Here is a 25,227-nt window from a genome sequence, read left to right on the forward strand (position 1 = left end):
TGTTCAAGTAAATCTATATCCTTCCTAAAATGAGGTCTCCAGACCTGTATTCAGTACTCAAGGCGTGGCCTGACCATTGCCTTATACAGAGGGACAATCACCTTCTCCCTGCTAGCAAAATTCCTATATATCATTGACAAAACCCCATGACCTGCCCTGGCAGCCTGTATGCATTGCTCAGAAAACTTCATATCTTACTGCACAATTACTCCCAGGTCTTTTTCATTTTCTACCACCTTAAGTGTAGTACCATACAGTTGGTACGTTTCTCTGGGGTTACTTCTATCCATATGCAGTACTTGAACTTCAGTTGCCACTTCTTAGCCCATCTGCCCAAATTATCTAGATCCTGCTGCAGTAGCACACTGTCATTAACAACCTTGGTATCATCTGCAAACTTCGACATTAAGCCTGATATACCTTCATCAATATCATTGATAAATATACAAAACAACAGTGGACCTAACACCGAACCCTGTGGGACTCCACTAATAACATTAGTCCACGAAGAGCAGCACCCATTGATTACCACTCTGTCTTCTTCCACTTAACCATCCTTTTATCCATTGTAGCAACTTACCCTTAATACCATTCTGCTCCAATTTGTACAATAGTCTTCCATGTGCAACAGTGTCAAAAGCTTGCCTGAAATCCAAATATATGATATAAAAATTATTTTTTGCATCCAGTTCCTTTGTAACCACATCATAATATCCTATCAAATTTGTAAGACAAGACTTGCCCTTAACAAACCCATGCTGTGTCTGAATTATTGCTGCAGTCTTGTCTAGATGATCCTGCAATGCTTCTTTAACCAGTGATTCCATTATTTTACCCAGAACAGAAGTTAAACTAACCGGTCTGTAATTACTCATGTCACCCTTCGATCCCCCTTTGTGAATTGGGGATACATTTGCACATCTCCAGCCCGTGGGAACCTCCCCTGAGTCCAGGGATGCTCTCATAATTATGGCTAAGGGTTTGCTTAGTTGCTTTGCTGCCGCCTTTAATATAACTGGATAGATCCCATCCACCCCAGGTGCTATTCTTATGTTTAACTTCAACAATTTCTCCTCCACTTTGCTCCAGGTTATTACAAAATCATTAAGTATCCTGCTACAATTTGATAACCTTCTGCCATTTTCAAACCTTAATAATTCCTCGTGTGAATGTAGATGCAAAATACTTATTCAGTTTGTTTGCTATCTGAGCAGGATCATCAACAGTCAAACCATTGATATCAAGTGGACCAATCTGATTCATCCCCTTTTAGAGTTTATATAAGTAAAGAAATCCTTGCTGTTTTTCTTAGCATCTTTTGCCAAGGATTTCTCGTAATATGCCTTTGCCTGCCTAACCTCCTTTGTGACCTGATTACACTAGCTTATATCTGCCATAGGCTTCTGAGTCGCTTGATAATTTATATGCATCCCATGCATTTTTCTTCTCTGTTAAGTCTCATTAGTTCATTAGATAACCATTTAGGCCTAAACCTTGAACAATATTTCTTAATAGGTATGAAACTTTTAGTAGTTTCCACGATTAATTCCTTGAATGCTTCCCACTTAGAATTTACTGTTGGTAACATCGTCAGTTGATCCCACTGTACAGAATTTAAAAACTTTGAGACCACTGTACTCACCTTTACGGAAGCAAAAACCCTTTCCTTTACCCCTGATGGTAATTAAATCTTTAAGTAAATACCACATCAGTACACTGTGATCACTGCCACCTAGTGGTTCCTTTATCTGCAAATTCTTAATACATGAAGGATCACTGCTGATAACCAGATCAAGAGTATTACTTTCTCTGGTTGCCTCTCGAACATGCTGCTGCAGACATCTGTTCAATAGAATTGCAGCATGATGTGATATCATAGACAAGCCAAGAATCAAACAGTTGGCAGTGTCATTTAATTTTTAATGATAGAATGTGGTATAAGATCAACTTAAATCCATATTTATAATTAGAAAAATAAAAATTTAGCTGATTCTTCTTTTCTGAGTAAAGCAGCTTTTTACGAAAATCCCAAACATGAAAGGTAATAGATCCTATTATACTTGGCACTGTCTCTGGGTTGTGAACATTAAAATCACTAAGGAAAAGTGCCTTGATAGAAAAATTAGATTGGACAAAGTCTAATTTTAAAGGAAGTCAAAGTTCTGAGTAATTTCTAGAGACTGATGAATTTGGCAGAATGGAGTAAAGAGATTTTAACCCAGAGGAGATCAAAAAGAGGAGCTTCTGGATTGAGAAGCCTGAGACAAGGAATATCATAGCAGACAAGTACTAAATTCGAAGTGAAAGGAATCAGAAAATAATTAACACAATTGAGATGAGTGGTGATTGAGGCACTGATATTTGTGACTCTGTTAGAAAATGAAGTTGGTCCTGGCAATTGCATTACTGACACTGTCTATTTGTAAAATGAATGAAGATGTTTTTTTTGGAAATTTAGATCTCTTCATGTATAGTTTTGTTCCATTATGTTAATTATTTATGCCTTGTGTGTATAAGGTAAAAAGATGGGGACATAAATAAAATTTTTGAATATCACACACAAGGAGGCATACAGATCAGCTAGTGTATAATCTGAATGCCTCAGACTCTGCCAGTTAGTGACAGTAGCTGGCAGAGTTAGAGGCATGGTTTCACTGGAGGGAGTCTGAGTAGTGCACGTTGGATGTGCTGTACAGGTCATGTTATGTCAAGGAGCTGGGTACATTCTTGTGTATTTTAAAATACAAAAGAGTTACCTCAATATTTGAATATTACACACACACACACACACACAAGAACAGTGTTTTAAATTTTGATTAAAACATTTTAAATGCACTTTTAGTTTTATGGTAATTTGTGTGTATGTATACCATATTCAAAAATTTCATCTATGTCCCCCATCCTTTTATGTTATCCACACAAGGCATATAAATAATTCACATAATGCAATAGCATGAATTTTAACCTCTACAACAAAAAAAAAAAAGCCTAGCTGAATTTCATAGCTGTTATAGATACTTGTTTCCTTGTTGTTGACCAAACCAGTTCCACAACTTGGTTACCAAGCATATGGTTGTTTTAATCCAGTGTCTGGATTTGGCAAATTGCATTTATTCAGAATAAATATAAATATCTTGGTTGCTCCAGTCAGAACATTGGCATAGACCATTCATGCTTTGAAATTTTATATTTTTATTGAGAATTTATCAGTTTGAACTATCTCCTCTCCTTTCCAATTTTGCTTCAAAACTACCTATATCAACCTCACTTTGAAGGTATGTATTTGTGAATGTGGACACACACACAAAGCCTCAAATGTATGCATACATTTAAAGTTTATTATAGTAAATTAGCAACATTTATTTGGTATATTATATTAATGTTTGATTATCTTCTTCATAATTGAAATTTCTATTCCAGTCTATCAGGCAGCTGATGCTAGACTTTCAGACACCCACTCGCCAAATGTACCGTTGTGCACATTTGTTTTTCACGGAAAGTAAGTTAGGATATTTTTAGAAAGTTCATTTAAAAAATAGTCTCTTTATATTTGGATATATAATTGACTAACAGAATTAATCAGTCATTAAATTTCCTCAAGTTTTAGAGTTTAAATAAATAATTTATTTTTGTAGGTAAACAGTTTTTGGTCTTTATTTACATATAGGGTGTTTTTAAAATTGTACAGAGCAAATGGAGCATTTTCTACAGTTAAAAATAAGAGAAAAAACAGTTTCTAGTTTTTAGGAATGTTTTAAAAAAACTTAGTCTCAATTCTTTTTGATATATTAAATTATAAAACCATTTTAAAATGGCAAAACATAATTTATTTCATAAAAATGTGACTGTGTAAAAGGAGCTTTAAGCCATACTAACATGATAGAATTTATTCTATCACAAGAATCATGCCAGTTACACACACCTTTGACTAATCAGTCTGGCATGGTATGTATTGGCAGTGACAATATGTCTGTTACACTGCAACATTTGATATGTTCGAAATGTTGTTGAACCAGAGTTTTGGGTTCTATGACAACAGTAATTATTTACAGTATGGCTTTTTTTTTTTTTTTTAATCTTTGTTTGCCAAGTTCACTGATATGATTTTAATTTATGTTGAAGCCATAAAAATTTTGCAATTCAATGAATAACAAATTGTAAAACACTTGCTTTTTTGGAGAGATTACTTAGTTAGAGAAACAGGTATGTTTAAACCATTACAATTAAATGCTAGTGAGGGAGATTGGTGAATTTCAAGTTTTGAAGAAGAAATACTTCATGCTGTTGAAGTGTCTCCTACCAGAAGGTTGTCAGGTTTCATAAATGTCCATAACTGCAAGCATATGGAGAACATTACATGAGCAGCAATTGTATCCATTTCATAGTATACCTGTCTAAGAATTTTGCCACATGATCCTCAATTTCTTGGCCATATTCTGGTTACAGATGGATCGTGTTTTATGAGAAATGGAATTCTCACTCTTGAAATACCGAACCTGGGCCAATGGAAACCCACATTTTATTGTTGGTTCTCATTATCAACATACCTTTTTTTTGACTTTAATGTTTGATATGGTCTTCTTGGGAATAGTTTTGCTGCTCCTAATTTTTTTACTAGCAAGGCTTTTGGGAATGGCATACCTACATTTTTCTGCAGGACAATAGGACAATTTTTGGGAACTGTTGGAAGACATGCTCTAGAGACATGCTATTTTTTTAATGATGTACTGGGCCAAGTATGCATATATTTTAATCAGTGGCTTGATCAAAACAGCCCTGTCCAGTGGCTACCTCAACACTTGACCTCATACCCTTAAATTACTTTGTGTGGAATTACATGAAATCCGTTCGAGCCCGTGCCCACCAAATACGAAGGATGCGGAAAGGTCAGGGAATGACCACCGCATATCCCCAGAGCAATATGGCCTTAGTTGCTAATGCTCCTAAAAAAAAAAAAACAAATAACAATAACATGAAATCCATGGTAATTCTACCATGCAAAATCAATTTGAAAATTACATTTTGATGATGCTGAAACCATTATGAATAGTCCTGAACTAATAGGATATGCCAGGGAATTGTGGTTATCATGCTGAATATTGTATTAAACAAAATGGAGGCAGGACTCGGAATGCTGTGTCAGTTTATCACGCATACCAGTAATGTCATTATACATACTTGATTATTAAAAATGCCTGTTATTAACCAATATGTGGCTTTCATAAAATCTTCCATTTCAACTGCTGAATAGAGATCACTTTGAAGAGCTGCTTTAGATGTTTTCCTTTTAGTTTTATTTTAGTTTCTTTTTATGTTTTGTAATTTATGATTAATGTTTAATATCTTAAATATGAATTTTTTTTTTTTTTTTTAAAGACAGTGATAGGAACTTTTTATTTTTAGCTGTAGAATAATATGCTTTTATATTTGTTCCATGTAATTTTGAAATCCTTTGTACGAGGATGGCTCAAAGTTTGTTCAAAAGCTGCTTTAGATGTTTTCCTTTTAGTTTTATTTTAGTTTCTTTTTATGTTTTGTAATTTATGATTAATGTTTAATATCTTAAATATGAATTTTTTTTTTTTTTTTTTTAACGACACAGTGATAGGAACTTTTTATTTTTAGCTGTAGAATAATATGCTTTTATATTTGTTCCATGTAATTTTGAAATCCTTTGTACGAGGATGGCTCAAAGTTTGTTCAAAAGGCAATCATAATGGTATGTCTTACCTGAATGTGTTAGAATAACACATTCAGGAAAGTGTCTTAGAATAACACATTCAGGAAAATGTCTTACCTGAATGTGTTAGAATAACACATTCAGGAAAGACATGCCATTATGATTGCCTTTTTATTTTTTAATGTGGTCTCTGGCCATTGCAATACACTTCCACCGATGCTCTAGTGGTTTGATCTCATTGGCAAAAAAAAAACAAACTAATCTTGGTCTCCCATATCTATTCCTGCAGATGTTTTCCTTCAGCTTGGGGAACAAATAAGTCATTAGGGGCAAGATCTGAATAATAGAGTGGGTGCTGAAGCAGCTGAAATCCTGCAGTCTATATGGCAGTTATTGCAATCTGGGAGGTGTAACTGTGTGCATTATCATGAAGGAGCAAAACGTCTTTCTGTAGTTTTCAGTGCTGCTTTTCCTTGATGGCTTCATGAAATTGTCTTATAAGGTTGTAGTTTTCTCCAGTGATGGTGGTGCCCTTTTCCAAGTAGTCAATCATGATGATGCCTTCTGTATCCCAAAAAAAAACTGATACCATCAGCTTGCCAGCTGATGGAGTAACATGGAACTTCTTAGGAGTAAATTATATTCATTAGAAGTAGATTAGAATACAAACTTTTTGAATGCCCCCTTGTATATCCTAATGGCTAAACTAAAGCCATAAAGGATTTTTTAAATTAATTTGATATAGTAATAATAACTATATGGCAGCTACAAAAAAAAAAATCCTAATAACATAGCAGGTCTATTATTTGCATAGAAAACATGCCAAATCAGTGGTGTGTGTGTGTTTTTTTTTTTTTTTTTTTTTTTAAGAGAGATTAGAGGCAAAAAATAGTTAAATGGAAAACTTTAAATAGTTAAATGGAAAACTTTATTTTTAATTTTGGATACTGGATAAGATCAATAAAAAAATATATATATTCATAACCTTTATCCAGGGGGGGAGGGGAATTTCCTTGCTTTATCATATGGCTAAATCTTTGGGTAATGAAACTGAAAGGAAGCCAAAAGCCTGGAAAATTGATATGAGTGGGTGTGCACTTTTTTTGCACACCCACTCATAATTTTTTACAGCTATACATTGTTTAAAAAATGATTATGCAAAACAAAAGTGAATACATGTTGGAGGAATACTAAAATTCCTACTGAAATAATTTTAATACATTTTTTGTTTTTGGTACCTGTGGTACACCATTGTGCCTGCCTGCTCTGTTTAATATTGCTAATTAACCAATAGTTATTATCATGTAATACTTTTGTAATATATACTTTTATATGAAGTAATAACTCAACCATAGTAATCAGAGGAAAAATAAACCCTCAATACCCCCCCCCCCCATGTAAGTGTAGAATATTAAACAAAACGACTATACAAAATGTTAACTCTTACAATAGCTTAAACTTGTCTTGTCAAATTCTTTTTGATAAGTCAATGAAAATTCATTTCTGATTTTTTTATTTTTTCAAGAGTATAAACTAGATTAATGCTTAAAATTATAAGATAGCTTAATTATAAAAAAAAAATTTTAACATTAAAAAAGCAAATTTTAGCAGAATTAGGTCAGTATGATAACAGTATAGTTAGGTATCAGAAACCAGCAGAATAAATATGGGAAAACTGCAGCTAAACAATTAAAAAAAATGATAATACTGTGTGTTTAGAGGAGTTTGAAATCTTTATTGTGGCTGCCTCTTGGTACATGCTAATGTCCCATTTCTCAATGGGCTTGAGTGTTTTTGGCAGTTCTGGGGATTTGATCTCACAACATGCATAATGGCAACTTTATCCCTAGGACCACATGATGAAGCAATTGCTTTTAGAACTAGTTCAGAAGAAAGTTTAACCGGATGGAATACATCCAGAGTAATTATGTGCACAAAATTCAAGATGGAATGTAGATAAATTTCTGTACATGTAGCCCAATTTTTGAAGACTTGGGGGGGGGGGGGAAGATAAAATAGAAGTTTCTTAATATGTTAAAGAGAAATATAAGCACAAGAATAGTTGCAAGTTTATGTGAAATTTATGAAAGGAGCATATTAGAATAATCAAAAGCATAATTGACTGTATCATAGAAAAAGATATTAAACAACTAGTTGAAGTAATAGTAATCTATTGAATGGATTTGGTATTTATTTATTTTATTTTTTTTTTCCACGTAGTTTAAGAAAAAATTAAACTGTAGAAGATAAGATAGAAGTCTAACAGATATAAATTTATATAATATTTTATTAATTCTTTGGTTTTTGTATTTAGCTTGTCCAGATGAGCTTTTCAATGAAGTTTGTAAATCATCATGTGCAAAATTTATTCGTACTCTCAAGGAAATCAATATTGCTTTTCTTCCTTATGAATCTCAGGTTTGTAGAAAATATTTAAAATTATTTTGAATTAATCATTACTTCATACTATCTTAAATCTTGAGTATAAAATTAATTTATAAATAGTTTTATAAAATGTGTGTGTGTATATGTATATATTTTTTCCAGATAATATCCACTGTAAAAATCCCTTCAGCATCAGTTTTAAGGGATTATGAGGGGAAGTTCAAAAAAGATTTGTATTCACCCAGAAGTAGTTGTTCGTGATAGAAGGTTGAAAAAAAAACTCCATGCATTGCACTTTTTCAACATAGTCATCAGACAAAATGATACGTTTTTGCCACCTCTAAATAAACTTCTGTAGGCCAGTTTGGTAGAAGTGTTTTTTTACTGTCCATCAGACCACAACTTGGCAGCAGAAATCACCTCATCAGCAACAGTGTTTTCCATGAAGAAAGGACTTCAGAGCAGGAAAGAGGGAAAAAATCTGAGGTTGCAAGGTGTGGGGAATAAGCAGGATGCACCAATATTTCAAACTCTCATTCATGGGCATACTTCACTGCAGAATGTGAGGAATGCACAGGGACATTATCATGGAGCAGGTGCACAGCTTTCCCAGTCTTTTTTTTTTTTTCTTCATTTGTTGGCAGCACAGCTTTATGAGGAAGTTGGAATAATACTTTGCTGTCCCAGTACAGTCCTTATGAAAGTAATCTGTTAGTATTACACCATTCTGATCCCAAAAAAACTGACAGCATCACCTCATCAACAGCTTTGCAGGTTGCAGCTTAGCCTTTTTTGAGGGGAATGATTCTGCATGCTTCCATTGTTTTGATGTTTGTTTAGTTTCAAGATCATAGTGATGGATCCAAGTTTCATCCATGGTGAGTATACATGAACAAAAAGTCATCTTGTTTTTCCCGGCACTTCACCATTTCATGTGCACATTGTGCCCTTTCCTTCTTCTGGTAAGGAGTCAGAAGTCTGGGAACTCATCTACCAAACACCTTGCTCATATGCAGTTGTTGGTGGATAATGTTCTCCACAGGCCTTCCAGTAATTGGAGCTCTGCAGCTAGTTCACTGATACTAATACATTCAGGATTAATGCCTTGATATTTTGCAATAGTCTTCTGTTACAGCAGTTGCTGGGCATCCTAGGATTTTTTAATAGTATTTGCCATATAGTGCAATGAAGCCACAGGCTTTTTGTACTGGCAAAAAAAAAAAAAAAAAGCAGATAAGAAAATACAAATTATTATATACTTCCATCCTCATATGGATAATTATACAGTTGCCAGTTGAATTTATTCAAACTGTCAACCTCAACTATCTGTGAAGGAACTTGTTCCAGCAATCAACAACTCTTGTTGATTGCTGGAACAAGGTCTCAACCCCTGTAATTTGAATTTATGGCCCCTACTTCTCTTTTATTCTTTATAACAGTAAATTCTATTCATTCATCTTACTTAACCCTTCTCAGAGCCTTATAAATCTCGATCAGATCACCTCTGGGGTGCCTGGTTGCCAAGCCCTGTAGCCGACACACACACACTCAAGTCTTTCCTCGTATGGACATCCTTTTGCTGATCTCATCATTTGAGTTGCCTGTTTTTGGATCCATTCAAGAAGTTCAATGCCTTTTTATTCTGATAATCTCCATACTGAACAGTATTCCAATTGCAGCCTTACAATTGCCTTATACAGTGGGATTATGACCTCCCTAACTCTGCAGGATAACATTCAATAAATCGTTGAATAGGACATCGTGGGCTTTCCTGGTTGCCTGTCTACACTGCTCAGAAAACTTCATATCTGCCCGTATCATAACTCCTGCATCCCTTTCTTCCTCCATTGTTTTTAATTCAACCTCAGTAAGTGTATAATTTATTTTGGTGTTGCTATTTCCCATCATTAAAACATAGCTGCCACTTCTCTGACCATCTTTGAAGTCCCTTCATGTAATCCTGAAGGAGTGCTGCTTGGCATTGATTGTTAATGACTGGCAATCTTTGTTATTTGCAAACTTTGATATCTCGTTTATGAAAATGAGAAACAGTGGTCAAAGAACCGATCATTGGAGGGACCCCACTGCTGATGTTACACCAATCTGAAGAATATCCATTAATCACAACCCTCTGCCTGCAGCAAACCCAGCAATCCATTTCAGGATTTTTCCAGTAATCCCAACCTGTTCCAGCTTGTACAGTAAACTCTCGTGAGGGACCAAGTCGAATGCTTTGCTAAGATCCAAATACACTGTTGAAATTGTTCTCTACATCTAGCTCATGAATAACCGTGTCAAAATAGCTCAAGTTAGTTAAACATGGTTTTCCCTTGAAAACCATGTGCGTCCTTCGGAATGCCATATCTATCTATTTCTGTATCTATATTTATCTGTCTATATATAGATAGCCATATTTCCTTATAAATATGGCTATCTATATAATTTATCATGCACTGAGGTTCTTCCACATTTGAGTTGTTTATATCAATGTGCAACAACATAGTAACGTGGGCAGTTTTCTCCATATACAGCAACTATTTCTTCATGGATTGTTTTCAGTGCTTTCCCTTTCAGAAAGAACTGAATCGCTGATCAGTATTTCACTTTATCCATTGTGATACTTCATTCAACGCTGTGCACACACGTGAGTACAATGGTCTCAGACAGTTTTTAAATTCTGTACAGTGGAATCACTGACGATGTTACCAACAGTAAATTCTAAGTGGGAAGCATTCAAGGAATTAATCGTGGAAACTACTAAAAGTTTCATACCTAATTAAGAAATATTGTTCAAGGTTTAGGTCTAAATGGTTATCAAATGAACTAATGAGACTCATGAGAAAGAGAGAAGAAAAATGCATGGGATGCATATAAATTATCAAGCAACTCAAAAGCCTATGGCAGATATAACCTAGTTTGTTGTTGTTATTTAGTTTTTAGGAGCATTAGCAACTAAGGCCATATTGCTCCGGGAATATGCGGTGGTCATTCCCTGACCTTTCCACATCCTCCATATTTGGTGGTGACGGGCTCGAACCCCGGTTTAATCAAGAAGCGTGTGCTACGCACTGCTGCTCCTTCCCACCTGGTTACGGAGGCGCCTCAGTAAGTGGTGAAACCCATGTTTAGTCTCTAGAGCAAAGTTTCCGGCATCCCCCTCCCGATTGTGTGCGCGCGCGCTCTCTCTCTCTCTCTCTCTCTCTCTCTCTCTCTCTCTCTCTCTCTCTCTCTCTCTCTCTCTCTCTCTCTCTCTCTCACACTTCTGCTACAGGATGGCCAAATGGATCCCAAATATACAGAATTAGTAAGTGGTGGTGTTGTTATTTGGTTTTTAGGAGCATTAGCAACTAAGGCCATATTGCTCCAGGAATATGCGGTGGTTATTCCCTGACCTTTCCGCATCCTCCGTATTTCGTGGTGACAGGCTCGAACCCCGGTCTAATCAAGAAGCGTGTGTTATGCACTGCTGCTCCTTCCCACATGGCTACGGAGGCGCCTAAGCTAGTCTGTAATCAGGTCACAAAGGAGGTTAGGCAGGCGAAGGCAGATTATGAGAAATCTTTGGCAAAGGATGCTAAGAAAAACAGCAAGGATTTCTTTATTTATATAAACACTCTAAAAGGAAGGGGATGAATCTGATTGGTCCACATGATATCGATGGTTCAACTGTTGATGATCCTACTCAGATAGCAAACAAACTGAATGAGCATTTTTCATCTACATTCACACATGAGAATGTTATCAAATTGTAGTAGGGTGCTTAATGATTTTGTAATAACTGAGAGCAAAGTGGAGAAGAAATTGTTGAAGTTAAACATAAGAAAGGCACCTGGGGTGGATGGGATCTATCCAGTTATATTAAAGGAGGCAGCAAAGCAACTAAGCAAACCCTTAGCCATAATTATGAAAGCATCCTTGGACTCAGGGGAGGTCACCACATACTGGAGATGTGCAAATGTATCCCCAATTCACAAGGGGGATCGAAGAGTGACAAGAGTAATTACAGACCAGTTAGTTTAATTTCTGTTCCAGGTAAAATAATGGAGTCACTGGTTAAAGATGCATTGCAGGATCATCTAGACAAGACTGCAGCAATAATTCATACACAGCATTGGTTTGTTAAGGGAAAGTCTTGTCTGACAAATCTGATAGGATATTATGTGGTTACAAAGGAATGTGTACAAATTGGAGCAGACAGAGGGTGGTAATCAATGGGTGCTACTCTTCTTGGACTGATGTTATTAGTGGAGTCCCACAGGGTTCAGTGTTGGGTCCACTGTTTTGTATATTTATCAATGATATTGATGAAGGTATATTAGGCTTAGTGTCGCAGTTTGCAGATGATACAAAGGTTGGCAGGGTTGTTAATGGCAGTGTGCTACTGCAGCAGGATCTAGAAAATTTGGGCAGATGGGCTAAGAAGTGGCAACTGAATTTTAACCTTGACAAATGCAAAGTACTGCATATGGGTAGAAGTAATTCTAGAGAAACATACCAACTGTGTGGTACTACACTTAAGATGGTAGAAAATGAAAAAGACCTGGGAGTAATTGTGCAGTCAGATATGCAAGTTTTCTGAGCAATGCAGACAGGCTGCCAGGGCATGTCATGGGATTTTGTCAGTGACATGTAGGAATTTTGCTAGTAGGGAAAAGGTGATTGTCCCTCCTGTATAAGGCAATGGTGAGGCCACGCCTTGAGTACTGCGTGTAGGTTTGGAGGCCTCATTTTAGGAGGGATGTAGATTTGCTTGAGCGTGTACAGAGAAGGACAACAAGATTGGTGAGGGGAATGAAGAGATCCTCTTACCAAGAGAGGCTTAAGTTCTGCAAAATGCAATGGCTGGAGACTAGGCACCTGCGCGGTGATCTGACTGAGGTGTATAAGGCCTTGAATGGGTTTAGCATGCTGAATTCTGATGGGATCGTTCCACTTATGCCCCTTACGAACCTAAGGGGCATAAATTCAAATTAAGAAAAGACAGATGTAGAATAGATGTGCGGAAATTTGCCTTTAGCCAGCAGGTGATTAATTGCTGGAACAAACTTCCATCTGTTGTTGTGAAAGTTGATAGGTTAAATAAATTTAAGGAGGAACTGGACAGGCATTTGGAGAGAATGGGGTGTGTGTGTGTGTGTGTGTGTGTGTTTTTGATTGATGCTGCATAAGCTCATATACTTGCTTTCTTGCATCACATGCTACTACTGCAAAGGAAAAAATGAATTATCAGATCAAAACCATTTTGTGTGGTTGCTATAGAGATTAAGATATTAAATAAAAAAATTAATGGTAGAACTAATTTTTTTTTTTTTTTTTTTTTTGAACCTGTATGTTATTAGGGGTAATTTTTTTTAGATTATTATATTAACCATATGGTGCAGGGAAGCCTGAGGCTTTTTGGGGGAGAGAGGGAGGGAGAGAGAGGGAGGGAGAGAGAGGGAGGGAGAGAGAGAGAGAGAGAGAGAGAGAGAGAGAGAGAGAGAGAGAGAGAGAGACTCTGTTATAGGTTACCTTGGCTGTTATGCTGTAAAAAAGGTATAGCAATTCTTTTTTTAATATTTAATTAGTGGTATTTTTTCATTTTTAATTTTTAATTAGTTTTTAAATATTTAATTAGTGGTATTTTAATTAACAATTGATCGGTAAATGTGACCCATTATAATGCCAGATGGTGCTTGGAATGCACTGTATACTCAGTGGCAGCTATGAGCTTCTTTTCTTGCTTGCTATAGTGAGCATGGAGTTTGGTCTTAGCTTAGTAATTATAAGTATTGTTTTATATGATGCATACCTGTAGGGTTTTGAGGTACCAGTTCCAGTTTGATTTCCATTCCTGGAATACAAAGTTGACTTGTGCAGTGTGATGATGATTGAGCATTGCCTTGTTAAAGTAATTTGCAACTTGAAGGGGGGGGTGAAAGGAACCCTTTTTTATGTATGGTAAAATGGCTATCCCAGAAAGTTTGCCATGTAGCTCAGGCCATTGGCATAGTGATTTGCAGTTGCATCGAAGCTACTTATTCCACCTCCAATGCCTTTGGGGCAGAAATTGCTCGGGGTTTTTAAAGTGGATTTCACCATATACCACTCAAGTGTTTATTAGGATTCAGTTTATCTTCCTTCCCTCCCTTTATACTATTTTTTAAATGATTAGTGTAGACCTTACCCTTGCATCAGGGATACCTGTACACACTTCCAGTCATTGCCACCAAAGAACTGGTTTGCTATTAATTGCTTTTTTAAAATTTTTGTAGAACAGCATGTAGTGTGTTTTTGTTTGGTAACTACTGTGTTATTAGTCTTATTGATATTATATGCATGTGGCAGCCTGTTTTCTGCCCTCCTTACTTCTTGAAACACACACACACACACACACACACACACACACACACACACACACACACACACACACACACACACACAGGGTGTCTCAAAAATACACTGCATAACTTCAGGAATGAGTTCATCATATGTAGACAATAAAAATATTTTATATCAACACAGTTCCGGAAATGCTTGGTTCCAGAGTTATTAACCAGAATGTCTTTTCTCCTGCAGGTGATTTCCTTCATCGCAAGGTACTGACAGAATCTGGTGGTTTTCCATTCCGACCATGTACTCAAATCAGGAGCAAGCGGATATGTACGGTTTGGCGGACGGCAATTCTCTGGAGGTGCATCGTTTGTACCATGAAAAGGTTCCCAGAATGAAGATGTCCAAACAGAAAAACGTTTGAAGGTATCCATTGCCGTCTTTGTGAACATGGGACCTCTACACAGCGTGCTGCCGACAGAGGACAATCAAGATTTCTTGGTAGACGTGCCACTGATCATTTGTCAACAATCACACTTCATGCACGATGGTGCTCCCGCACATTTCGGCCACCTAGCCTGCAATTATCTGAATCGAAGGTTTCCTGGTCCGTGGATAGGTAGAGGTGGACCAACTGCCTGGCCTCCACGCTCGCTGATTTAAACCCACTAGATTTCTTCTTGTGGGGCCATTTAAAGTCATTGGTGTATTCGACTCCGGTAGCTGATGTGGAAACTCTCTCCGCAATTGAATTGTGGCAGGTTGTGAGACAATAAGAAACATGCCAGGAATTTGGCATCATATTCGCGAGTCCATAAGACGTCGATGTGAGGCCTGTATTCAGGCAGAAGATGGACATTTTGAACAATTACTATAAGGTGATGTGAACAGTTAGTGTCATAGACATACCTTCAAAACTCTGAAACCAAGCATTTGTTGATATAAAATATTTTTATTGTCTACATATGAGGAACTCATTCCTGAAGTTAAGCAGTGTATTTTTGAGACACCCTGTATATATATTATGAATGTTTAAAATTCAGTCAACTTACATTGCCAGTTATGTTGTATTTTTCTTTAAGGTCTTTTCTTTGGACTGCCCGGATACATTTCAGTTTTACTACAATCCAACAAAAGAATTGGGCCGCACAGCCAACCTTGAAAGAATTGCCCAACAGGTGTCAACTCTTTGTGCTACACTGGGAGAATATCCTAATATTAGATATCGAAGGCAAGTATTGTATTTTAATGGTTGGTAATTTAGTAGCTCCAGCGGTGAGCTATAGTGGGCTCCCGAGAGCCCATTGTGTTTTTTTTTTTTTTTTTTTTGAAATTTGCAAGCTCATTGTCTCAACAATCATTTATTTTACAAATGAAATCCTGGATGCAATTATTGAGTATCTAGAGCCAAAACTATAGTGGGGCGAGTGGGGCCCCATTTCCAGCACTTAAATGGCGCGATTGATCAATTATGTATTTTAAAATTGCTTCATTTTTGATTTAATTACAGTCGGACCTCTGTTTAACCAACTTCTTTATACCAAATTGTTTGTAATTCCTCTTGTAATTACATTTTAAAATACAGTAGTTTCCGAAAAATTAAGAGCAAGGAAAAAATTGGGTATACTGAGTTATGCAAAGCCGTTAGAAAAAGACTCAGAGGACATAAGATTTAACACAAAAGTAGAACAAGCATTAAGGAAAAACAAAGGATTTAAATCAGCAGCCATGAGCAGTAATACAGAAAGACAAATGAAACTGAAGAATAGCAATGGTGTACTTATAAACAGCAGAGAAGGCATAATTCAAATAGCAGAAGACTACTATAGAGAATTATACAAGGAGCGAGGGAATGATGGCAGCAGTGGGGACGATGGATTGCAAATTAGCAACACAAACAATATACCCAATATTCTTCCTGATGAGGTAGAACATGCATTGAAGAAAATGAAGAATCAGAAAGCCCTGGGGAAAGATGAAGTTACTGTAGAGTTGTTAAAATTGGGAGGAAGAGACATAACACAAAAACTGGCAAGGCTCTTCACAAAGTGCATTAGAAAAGGTGTGACGCCTAAACAGTGGAATAATGCAATCATAGTTTTGCTGCTTAAGAAAGGAGATAAATTGGAAATTATAGACCAATTAGCTTGTTATCCCACATCTACAAGTTGTTCACAAGGGTCATTACCAACAGATTAGACAACATTACTAATGACACTAATGACAGTACACTGCTGCAACAGGATCTGGAAAAGTTGAGCAGATGGGCTGAGAGGTGGCAAATAAAGTTTAACATTGAGAAATGTAAAGTACTGCATATGGGAAGCAGTAACCCCAAAGTAACGTATCAACTCTGCGGTACTGCACTGACAGTGGTAGAGAATGAAAGGGACCTGGGGGTGGTTGTGCAGGCAGATATGAAGTTTTCTGAGCAGTGCAGACGGGCTGCAAGAGTAGCTCATGGTGTATTGTCAATGATATATAGGAATTTTTCTAGCATGGATAAGGAGGTGATTATTCCCTTATATAAGGCAATGGTCAGGCCACACCTAGAGTACTGTATATAGGTCTGGAGGCCTCATTTCAAGAAGATGTAGAGCTGCTGGAACGACTACAGAGAAGGGCAACAAGATTAGTGAATGGAACAAAGGGTTGCTCTTACGAAGAAAGGCTTAAGTTTTGCAAATTACAGTGTCTGGATACTAGGCACCAGCGAGGTGATCTGATAGAGGTGTATAAAGCCTTGAATGGCATTGAGCATGCTCAATGCTGATGGGATTCTCCCTCTTGCTCAGAATAATCACCTGAGAGGGCATAAATTCAAATTGAGGAAAGACAGATGTAGGATAGACGTGCGGAAATTTGCCTTTAGCCAGCGGGATGGTTGGTTGGTGGAACAGACTTCCATCCCTTGTCGTGTTGATAGCCTAAATAAGTTTAAGGCTCAGCTGGACAGGTATTTCGAAAGAACAGAGGGGTGAAGTGGAAGTGGTTATTTTTTATTTATTTATTTTACTTTATATTTTTTTTGGCTGATGCTGCATAAGCTTGCTTTCTTGCATCAAATGCCTATGCTAAAGATGAAGTTACTGTACAGTTGTTAAAATTGGGAGGAAGAGACAACACAAAAACGGCAAGGCTCTTCACAAAGTGCATTAGAAAAGGTGTGACGCCTAAGCAGTGGAATAATGCAATCATAGTTTTGCTGCATAAAAAAGGAGATAAATCAAATTGGAAATTATAGACCAATTAGCTTGTTATCCCACATCTACAAGTTGTTCACAAGGGTCATTACTAACAGATTAGAAAGAATACTTGATGAGAATCAACCGAAAGAGCAACTTGGCTTTAGGACAGGATTCTCAACTATGGATTACCTTCACGTAATATCACAGCTAATGGAGAAAGCAAATGAATATAAAACTCCATTATGCCTGGCATTTATGGATTATGAAAAGGCATTTCACTCCATACAGCATAACGCAATGTTTTGGGCACTGGAAAGACAAGGCATAGGTACCCCACATATTATGATTTTGAAGAAAATATGTGAGAATGCTACCTCCTTTATTAGACTAGACAAAGACAATAGGAAATTTAAAATCAAGAAAGGAGTTCGACAAGGAGACATCTCCGAAGCTGTTTAATAGTGCCCTTGAGGAAGCTTTCAGAAGATTAGACTGGTCACAGAAAGGAGTCAGTGTGAACGGAGAGTACCTAAACCATTTAAGATTTGCAGATGACATTGTGGTCATAAGCCACGATCCCAAAGAATTAGAGGAAAATCTTAATCAGTTATGCACAGTTAGTAAGGATTTTGGACTAAAGATGAATATGGCTAAAAAAAAAAAAGTAATGATGAATAAGTATGCCACGGAAAGGGAAATAATGATTGAAGGAGCAGTAATTGAAAAGGTGGAGTCATATACTTATCTGGGACAAGTTATTAGCTGTAATAATGATAAATGACAAAGTCAAGAGAAGAATAAATTTTAGATGGATAGCATTCAGGAAATAGTCACATACTGAAGAGCAATATCCCAGTTTGTCTGAAACATAAAATAATGAACCAATGTATACTCCCCCACTGTGACTTATGGAAGTGAAACTTGGACACTTGCCAAAAGAATGGAAGAGAAGCTGAGAACTACACAGCAAAGAATGAAACGAATTATATTGGGAATCACACTGTTAGATAAGAAGAGAAACACATGGATTAGGCAGCAAACTCAAGTAAAGGATATTCTTATCAAAACTAAAGAACTAAAATGGTCTTGGGCAGGACACATAGCTCGAAGACATGATGACAGATGGACTAAGAAAATAACAGAATGGTACCCAAGAGGAGCTAGAAGAAAACCTGGAAGACAAAGGTGGAGATGGATAGATGAAATTCATGAGTTTGTGGGTAGTAAATGGATGGCCAGTATTCAAAACAGAAGGAACTGGAAAGTTGCTGGAGAGGCCTTCATCCTGCAGTGGATTGAAAATGGCTGATGATGATGTGTTTCCTTTGAACGAAAATAATTTCCATGTAACGAATGGATTAGGAGAGACAACTTTGTATGCATTGTTCTCACATCTGGCCTTTAGGTAATTAGAAAGCATGAATTAAGGGTGAAAGGGATTAATGTTTCACAATGTTAATGGTCACTAATGTAGCTACCCTTTTTCAGGCCCGGAGGCAAAGAACGTGTTCGGGGCCCCTACTTAATTAATGAAAATTGCAAAAACAGGAGACAGCCAAAGACACCAGGCCCTTTAGGGGCCCGGAGGCAATTGCCTTCCCTGCCTTCATGGTAGCTACGCCACTGTTAGTGGTGTCTGTAAAACCTATGCAGTCACATACAGAGAAGTCGTGCTAGTCAATGTGCTTTCCATAGCCAGTCAGTGGATTAAGAAGATTCCCAACCTGGATAATAGCCTCAGCTCTGTTGTGAGTTTCCCTATACTCCGACAAATGGGCGTATGTTTTTCGGAGAAGGAGTGATCCAAGCCTTCCAGTAAATTTCTCCTGTTTGTCTGCGTGGGTAGCACAGTGGTATCGTCACAGTCCTCCCCACACCGGGTGGAAAAGGCCCGGGTTCGAATCCCATCAATAACGCGAGGAACTTTAGTGGCTTTTTTCACTCCGTGGCTGAGTTAGTCGGTCCCAGGCGTAATTCCTCTTGTAATTACATTTTAAAATACAGTAGTTTCCGAAAAATTAAAAGGTTTTTTCCCTCAGAAACTGGGGTTTATTCGTCCAGAAAAACAGGCAAATCGACCAGAGAACACACGCAATTTACAGACACGAATACGGGTTAATGTAATCATTTATGGGTAACCCTAATATAGTAATTTGATTTGTCTGTTTACGTGGTCACAGTAGCTGAATATCCGTTTGATTCTGGCATTTTGCATAATATTTGAAGGATTAGTGACAGTAGCAATGGGGGGGGGGTGGAATTGAGGCAACTAAGATATATAAACTTTACGAAGATGAAATGTTGTCAGATTTTGAAATTTTGTCGAGGCTTTCACTGTGTAGAAAATGTTCTAAAATATAATGGCATAGGGGCAGTAATTAAAAAAAAAAAAATTGTATGCATTATATCACCAATCTCCAAAAAAACAGTGTGAATTAAAGATGATTGCTAAAGAACTTGATGTGGAAACTAAAGATCAGTCATGTTTGGACTATGATGAGTAGCTTGCTGATGGTAATTGTGGGTTAAGGGAATTATCCTGCATTGTGCAAATATTTTGAATCAGAATTTAAATATTCCAGGTTATTAAATCAACTTTTAAATCTGGAATTTCTTAACCATTTAGCACTAATGATCGACATCCTGCAGGAGCTCTTACCTTTCAGAAGCTTTACAAATTCACTATGGTGAAAGCAGATAAATTAATTATTTGAACTATCAATGCTATTGCTAATTTGAAAAATTCAAAAGGAAATTATGAAGCTAAAATTGAGAGCGTGTTGAAGTGGAAAGAATTTGAAGGAATCAAAAGCAAAGTAAGAACAGTAAAATTACATTGTGACAGGTTATTAAATGCATTGTTTTATCCTTAAAGGATAAAGCAATGCAACAATTATTAATGCAATAGGGTGATCTTAAATCAAAGAAAATGATACCATTTGAAAGAAATTAAACATATGCTACATTAACCTTAGCATTAAACGTATGCTAAATTCTAAATGTATGCTTTTTCAGCCTGGTCTGTACTTGTTAACAGGAGAGACTGCTTCTACAGGGATGGGATACACTTAAATAGAAAGGGTGCCAGAATATTTGCTGACGCTATCGAGGCAGTGTTAGGTGGACTAATAGATTAACAGTAGCCACTGGCAGAGGTGAAAGTGATTCTTGCACTGCTTCTATTGGAATGAGCAGAAGCCTGGAAAACAAGATGCAGGATATTTCAGACTGCTGGGAGTCATTGCAGTACAAGTAAACACATGGGTTGTGTTAGGGTAGCTAAGAAAAAGAACAGGTGCATGTATACTTGTGTATACACCAATGCTAGGAGTTTGGTAAATGAATTTGAGGTATTGCTCAAAGCATCAAAGGCGGATATTGTTGGGATATCAGAGACGTGTCACACAGATATAAGGAATGCAGAACTGGAATTTGGGGAGTACGTCTACAGACAGGATAGGAAGGGAGGAGGGGTTATGCTTTTAGTTAAGAAACACAAAATCCAAGGAAGTGAAGCCAGTCGACATTGCTGGACAGTGCAGTGTAGAGTCAGTTTGGTGTGACATAAGCATTGGGAAATCAAAATTGAGAGTAGGAGTGTGCTATAGGCCTAATGACTCTGGTGAGTATAATAAGAAACTACAGGGAAATAGTGGGCCAATAAATCAGAGAGTCTTATAATGGGGGATTTTAATTTCCCAGATATTGACTGGAATTTGTGGGTTGGTCACTCACACACTAGCAAGGCTTTTGTGGATTTATTGGATGATTGTTTTCTACATCAGCATGTTTGGGAGGTAACTAGAAGGAGTAATACTCTTGATTTGATTATCAGTAGTGATTCTTCATGCATTAAGAATCTGCAGATAAAGGAACCACTGGGTGGCAGTGATCAGCGTGCTGAAGTGGGATTTACTCAAAGAGGTAACTACCATCAGGGATAAAGGGAAGGGTTATTGCTTTCATAAAGGCAACTACGATGGTCTTAGATAGTATTTAAATTCTATTCAGTGGGACCAACTGATGATGTTACCAACAGCAAATTCAAAATGGGAAGCATTCAAAGAACTTATTTTGGAAGTTACTTAGAAGCTACTACTTGGAAGCTTTACATACCAACTAAGAAATATTGTTCAAGGTTTAGGCCTAAATGGATGTCAGATGAACTAATGAGACATATGGCATAGAATAAAAATGCATGGGATACATATAAATTAACACGTGACACAGAAGCCTATGATAGATATAAGTTGATCTGTAACCAAGTTACAAAGGAGGTTAGGCAGGCGAAGGCAGATTAAGAGAAATCTTTGGCAACGGATGCAAAGAAAAACAGCAAAGAGTTCTTTACTTATGTAAACTCTAGAAGGAAGGGGATGAATCAGATTGGTCCACTTGATATCCATGGTTCTACTGTTGATGATCCTGCTCAGGTAGCTAACAAACTAAATGAATATTTTGCATCGACATTCACACATGAGGAGGAGTTCAGCGAGGGGAATGCCAGACGTGTATTCAACTCTGGCAGTAAGCTAGAGAATATTGTAATAACTGAGAGTAAATGGAGGAGAAATTGTTGAAGATAAACACAAGAAAGGCACCCGGGGTGGATGGGATCTATCCAGTTATATTAAAGGAGGCAGCAAAGGAAGTAAGCAAACCCTTAGCCATAATTATGAGAGCTTCCTTGGGCTCAGGGGAGGTACCCATAGACTGGAATGTGCAAATGTGACCCCAATTCACAAAGGAGGATCAAAGGCTGACACAAGTAATTATAGACCTCTGAGTTTAACTTCTGTTCCAGGAAAATTAATGGAGGCACTGGTTAAAGAAGCACTGCAGGATCATCTAGACAAGACTTCAGTTAAAGCTCGGACACAGCCTGGTTTTGTTAAGGGAAAGTCTTGCCTAACCAATTTGATTGGATACTATGATGCAGTCACAAAAGAACTGGATGCAATTAATAACTTTGATATTATATACTTGGATCTTAGAAAGGCTTTTGATACTGTTGCACATGGAAGACTGCTGCACAAATTGGAGCAGTGTGGCATTGGAGGCAAATTGCTGCTATGGATAAAGGGGTGGTTGAGGGGGAGAAGACAGAGTGGTAATCAATGGACACTGCTCATTGTGGACTAATGTTATTAGTGGAGTCCCTCAGGGTTTAGTGTTGGGTCCATTGTTTTCTGTATTTATAAATAATATTGATGATGGTATATCAAGCGTAATGTCCAAGTTTGCAGACGATACAATGGTTGGTAGGATTGTTAAGGACACTACTGATGCTATGCTGCTGCAACAGGATCTGGAAAGGATGGGCTGAGAGGTGGAAAAAGAAGTTTAACATTGACAAATGTAAAGTACCACATAAGGGGAAACAGCAACCCCAGAGCAACGTATCAACTCTGGTACTACACTGACAGTTGTAGAGAATGAAAAGGACCTGGGGGTAGGCAGATATGAAGTTCTCTGAGCAGTGCAGACGGGCTGCAAGGGTAGCTCATGGTGTCTTGTCAATGATATACAGGAATTTTTCTATCAGGGATAAGGAGGTGATTATTCCCATGGCAATGGTCAGACCACACCTTGTGTACTGTATATAGGTCTGGAGGCCTCATTTCAAGAAGATTTAGAGCTGCTGGAACGACTACAGAGAAGGGCAACAAGATTAGTGAATGGAACAAAGGGTTGCTCTTACGAAGAAAGGCTTAAGTTTTGCAAATTACAGTGTCTGGAGACTAGGCACCGGCGAGGTGATTTGATAGAGGTGTATAAAGCCTTCAATGGTTTGAGCATGCTCAGTGCTGATGGGGATTCTTCCTCTTGCTCAGAATAATCACCTGAGAGGGCATAAATTCAAATTGAGGAAAGACAAATGTAGGATAGATGTGCGGAAATTTGCCTTTAGCCAGCGGGTAGTTGGTTGGCAGAACAGACTTCCATCCTTTGTTGTGGTAGTTGATAGCCTAAATAAACTTAAGGTTCAGCTGGACAGGTATTTCGAACGAGTAGCCAGGTGGGCAGGAGCAGCAGTGTGTAGCACATGCTTCTTGATTAGACCGGGGTTCGAGCCCGTGAGCCAACAAATACGGAGGATGCGGAAAGGTCAGGGAGTGACCACTGCATATCCCCAGAGCAATATGGCCTTAGTTGCTAATGCTCCTAAATAACAACAACAACATTTCGAACGAACGGAGGGGTGAAGTGGAAGGTGTGTGTGTGTTTTTTTTTTTTTTTTTGGCTGATGCTGCATAAGCTTGCTTTCTTGCGTCATATGCTAATGCTACCGGAAATCGTGGAATATGAAAGTACTTTTGTCTTGGTGGCAAGGCTGTGAAAACCAAATAAGAAATTTGTTTTCTGATAAAATATGAAATAAAAATTAATGATTTTAGAGATTTTGTTGAAGACAGTTTATCTTTGAAATCGAGTGAAGTTCCCTTTTCTGGCTTTCAATTAAGAAAGCCAGATATATCTTTGAAACCATTGTGATTAGCAGTGCTGAAGCTGAGCGAACTTTCAGTGTAATGAATAATATTGTGCGAATTAATGAATAATGTTGACAGTTAAACCCGTTGCAGATTATGATGACCACACATCTAAATGTAAAACCATTGCTTCAATTTGATCTGGATCGTTATGGCAAATCATTCCTCCTTAATAATAGTTCAGCTATTGAGCAAAGAAGAAGATTGAAAACAAATATTAATAAAGAAGTAAATTGCATATGGAAATTTTAAGAATAAAATTTTCTTGAATATTTGTGCAATAATTTTTTTTAATATAATCTGTGATTTTTGTGTATCTTTTCTAGAACAGTTTGTTTTTATATTCTAGAACGTTTTGTGATAATTCATTATTTGTAATGTGGGAAATATTTTTATATTATTTTTATTCGCAATATTAAAATTTTATCATGAAGAAAACTGTATTCATTATATTTCCCTAATTGTAAAAAAATAAAGTCTCACATCTGCCGAGCACGCACGGTAGATGGTTTTATGTGAAACATCCTTTGCATTTCTTTTAGATATTTTGATTTCCTTATATTGATTATGAAATAAAAGCTTTTGTATTGTAAATTTTTTATTGATCATTCACAAATTTCCATAATTTCTGGAAGACAATGGATTTATGATAACTAAAGTAAGAGATGTATACTTGCTACTGCAATGTATCTAAATGTTGGGGCACCTAACAATGGAATGTTAGGTGCCCCGAACAGATGAGAATGCGAGGATAAATAAATTGACAAATCTCTGTATTCTTGCAGTCATATGACAAATACTTGCAGTCATATTTGCTGCAGTAGTAACTACAAGAAGTATGATTGTGATGTCATACTATTCAAAAAGTTAGAACTCTAGATATTGTACTGGTCACGAAAAATGCATCACACGCTCTAATCATACTACTAGTGAGTGCTCCACACAGACTAGTGGTATGAGCATGGGAAGTGCCTCTGGCAGAAGTCGCGGATGAAGTCACTTCCGTGCCAGTTAGATTTACTCTGTAGGTACCCCTCCCCAAAGGATGTTTCACATCAAAAAGTTGGCAAAAGTACGAGCCCATTGTTAAAATATTCACAGCTCGCCACTGAGTAGCTCCGTTATCATAATAGCAGTGTGTGTATATAGGAAAATTGAAATTAAGGAATTT

At 37.2% G+C, this 25,227-nt stretch overlaps 1 protein-coding gene across 1 annotated transcript in view; it reads left to right on the forward strand.

Annotated features, from left to right (window-relative positions):
- The window catches only part of LOC150083908 (protein ROP-like), a 124,597-nt gene that overhangs the window by 47,542 nt on the left and 51,828 nt on the right, over nucleotides 1-25,227 (forward strand). Inside the window, exons 4-6 of the mRNA XM_090374949.1 lie at nucleotides 3,421-3,499; nucleotides 7,995-8,098; nucleotides 15,460-15,608. Of these exons, the coding sequence (XP_090231075.1) occupies nucleotides 3,421-3,499; nucleotides 7,995-8,098; nucleotides 15,460-15,608 (332 nt within the window). The remainder of the gene's footprint in view (nucleotides 1-3,420; nucleotides 3,500-7,994; nucleotides 8,099-15,459; nucleotides 15,609-25,227) is intronic.

The sequence above is a fragment of the Mastigoproctus giganteus genome, chromosome 6 (assembly GCF_048544385.1).
Source record: "Mastigoproctus giganteus isolate SK-2022 chromosome 6, ASM4854438v1, whole genome shotgun sequence".
NCBI lineage: Eukaryota > Metazoa > Arthropoda > Arachnida > Uropygi > Thelyphonidae > Mastigoproctus > Mastigoproctus giganteus.